Source organism: Apaloderma vittatum, unplaced genomic scaffold (assembly GCF_000703405.1).
Source record: "Apaloderma vittatum isolate BGI_N311 unplaced genomic scaffold, ASM70340v1 scaffold39492, whole genome shotgun sequence".
Classification (NCBI taxonomy): Eukaryota; Metazoa; Chordata; class Aves; order Trogoniformes; family Trogonidae; genus Apaloderma; species Apaloderma vittatum.
This window is the reverse complement of record NW_009703865.1, coordinates 1-2,095: the sequence shown is the minus strand read 5'-3', so window position 1 is coordinate 2,095 and position 2,095 is coordinate 1. Positions and strand designations below refer to the sequence as shown.

General features: G+C 36.8%; 1 protein-coding gene across 1 annotated transcript in view; it reads right to left on the bottom strand.

Moving 5' to 3' along the window:
* LOC104270420 (hemicentin-1-like) overlaps positions 1–1,560 on the bottom strand; it is a gene marked incomplete at its 5' end in the record, with an annotated part of 49,474 nt that extends 47,914 nt beyond the window's left edge. Inside the window, 2 exon segments of the mRNA XM_009864784.1 lie at positions 487–690; positions 1,410–1,560. Of these exon segments, the coding sequence (XP_009863086.1) occupies positions 487–690; positions 1,410–1,560 (355 nt within the window).
* Positions 1,561–2,095: the final 535 nt, after the last annotated feature.

Sequence of the window (2,095 nt, the reverse complement as noted above, 5' to 3'; positions counted from 1 at the left end):
CTGCTGAAATGCTAGAAAAGAGTAAATTAGTATCACAGAAACAAATAATGTTATTCAGCAATATGCAGCCAGACATTAGTCGTCAATCAGAAATAGAAATACTTCTTCAGTTTTATAGAAAACTGATCAGCAAAATGAAATACAAGCACAGAAAATTCTGGTAAAGCTGTTCCAAATCAAAAAAAAAAAAAAAATCACTTCTGGAGCTTACAGGTACTTTTCACTCCATTCCTCAATTCAGCATAGCCATATAAATAGCTTCAGAAAGAGAGTATGTATTAGGAATACATTTTGGGAGGGGTAAGCATTGGTCTTCCAACAGGTGAGAAACAGGTGGACAAAGAGACATTCTATATGCATTTCCAGTCAAGAAAGTCTGAAAAGAACATTAAAGCAGTGTTTTGAAGGGGAAAAATTTGTTACTACCCTACAAATACTAGCACTAACACAATTTTTAATGTCAGAGAGTGACATTTTAATACTCACCTGGTAATATTAGTACTTTATCGCTAGAGCTCAGAGGAAAGCCGTCTTTATACCATGTAAGAACTGGAGGAGGAACAGCATTGGTCTCACAGTACAGTGAGAGGGGATTGTTGACAATCACATCTTTACTTTCTCCACCTCTTCCTGCATCCACTGTGTTACCAGTTTCCCATTCCTTATAAGGCTTTTGGAAACTAGGAGGAACTATAACCAAGGAGGAAGGAAAAAAAAGTTAGAATTTTACAGCAGAAATAGCTAAAGTCAAGAAATGAAAATACACTGTAATTGTTAAACAGCAGCAATAAAATTTAAGTGTATTAAATTAACACCTCTCTCCAGTTTAGATTAGCCAGTAAAATTCTAGTTCTTCTTGTCAGAACAAACAATAGAGCAATCAACCGAGTATTTTCTGAAGGCTAACAATATAAGAAAATGTAAGAAGACCTGATAAAAAACCACAGAAGGTATTAATCAACAATAATATTTAAACAGAAAAATATCTGGTTTTACTCAAGTTCTAAGTTTGACTAAATTTTCAGAAATGACTAATGATTGGTTTTTTCTAGTTACACACAGAGTGTAGGCCAAGAGGATGCTTATATTTGGAACAATATTACTCAATACAGATAAATAAAACATAATATCTAAGTTTAAGCTGAATTAAAACCTTTTCATGTTCTTTTGAGGAAGATCAGAGTTACTATATCATTCCACTGATTTCAGAAACACTGTATATGTCACAAATAAGAAAGAAAGAATAATCAAAGGCTGTATTTCTTTAAAATGAACACAATACAAATGGAAAAAAAAATCACACAAAACACAAGCAGATGTAGATGGAACAAAATCACAGAGTTCCAACATTCCAAAACACCAGCAAAAGGAGGCTACCAGAAGAATTTTATTATCTGAACCCTGCTCACCTTGTATATTTACATCAAATTCCATTTCATCCTCTCCAGCAATGTTGGATGCCAGACAAGTGTAACGACCAGTATCTGATACCTGAGCCTCCTTAATCTGCAGCATACGGCCACTAGCCTGGATCATGACACGATCATCTGGTTTAAGCGGCTGTAATGTAATTTTACATAGAAATTAATACTTGGCAAAACACTCACTAGAAATAGCCAGATCTCTAGAAGTAATATGACATCATCTCTCTCTTGGTCAAATTCAGGTTGTTTCAAAATGCTTCCTAAGGCAGTATACTGGGAGTAAGAGTGTATTTTGGTTTTGGTATTTCCACTGCCAACAGAACACCCTTGAATTTTTGTTCATGTCTCCAGCACGGCCTGCTCTCAGTCTTGTGACATCTGATGAAATCAGGCCGGTTCAATCCCTGAACTCACTGCCCAAATCGATAAGCTGATGGAAAACCTACGCGTGTGAAACTCAGTCTAACTCACCCTACAGCTACAAAGCCACTGGGATCTGCTGCCCAGCAAGGACACAGTGTGAACATACAAGGGATGCAGCGGCAATGCAGAGATGCACAGGATTAGGTGCTCCTGTCCCCAGAATTTAGCGACGATGCTTATACAATCTGTATCTCTCAAGAAGAGAAATACAGTGGGTCAGCTCACATGACTGGAATGTGGTCATGGAT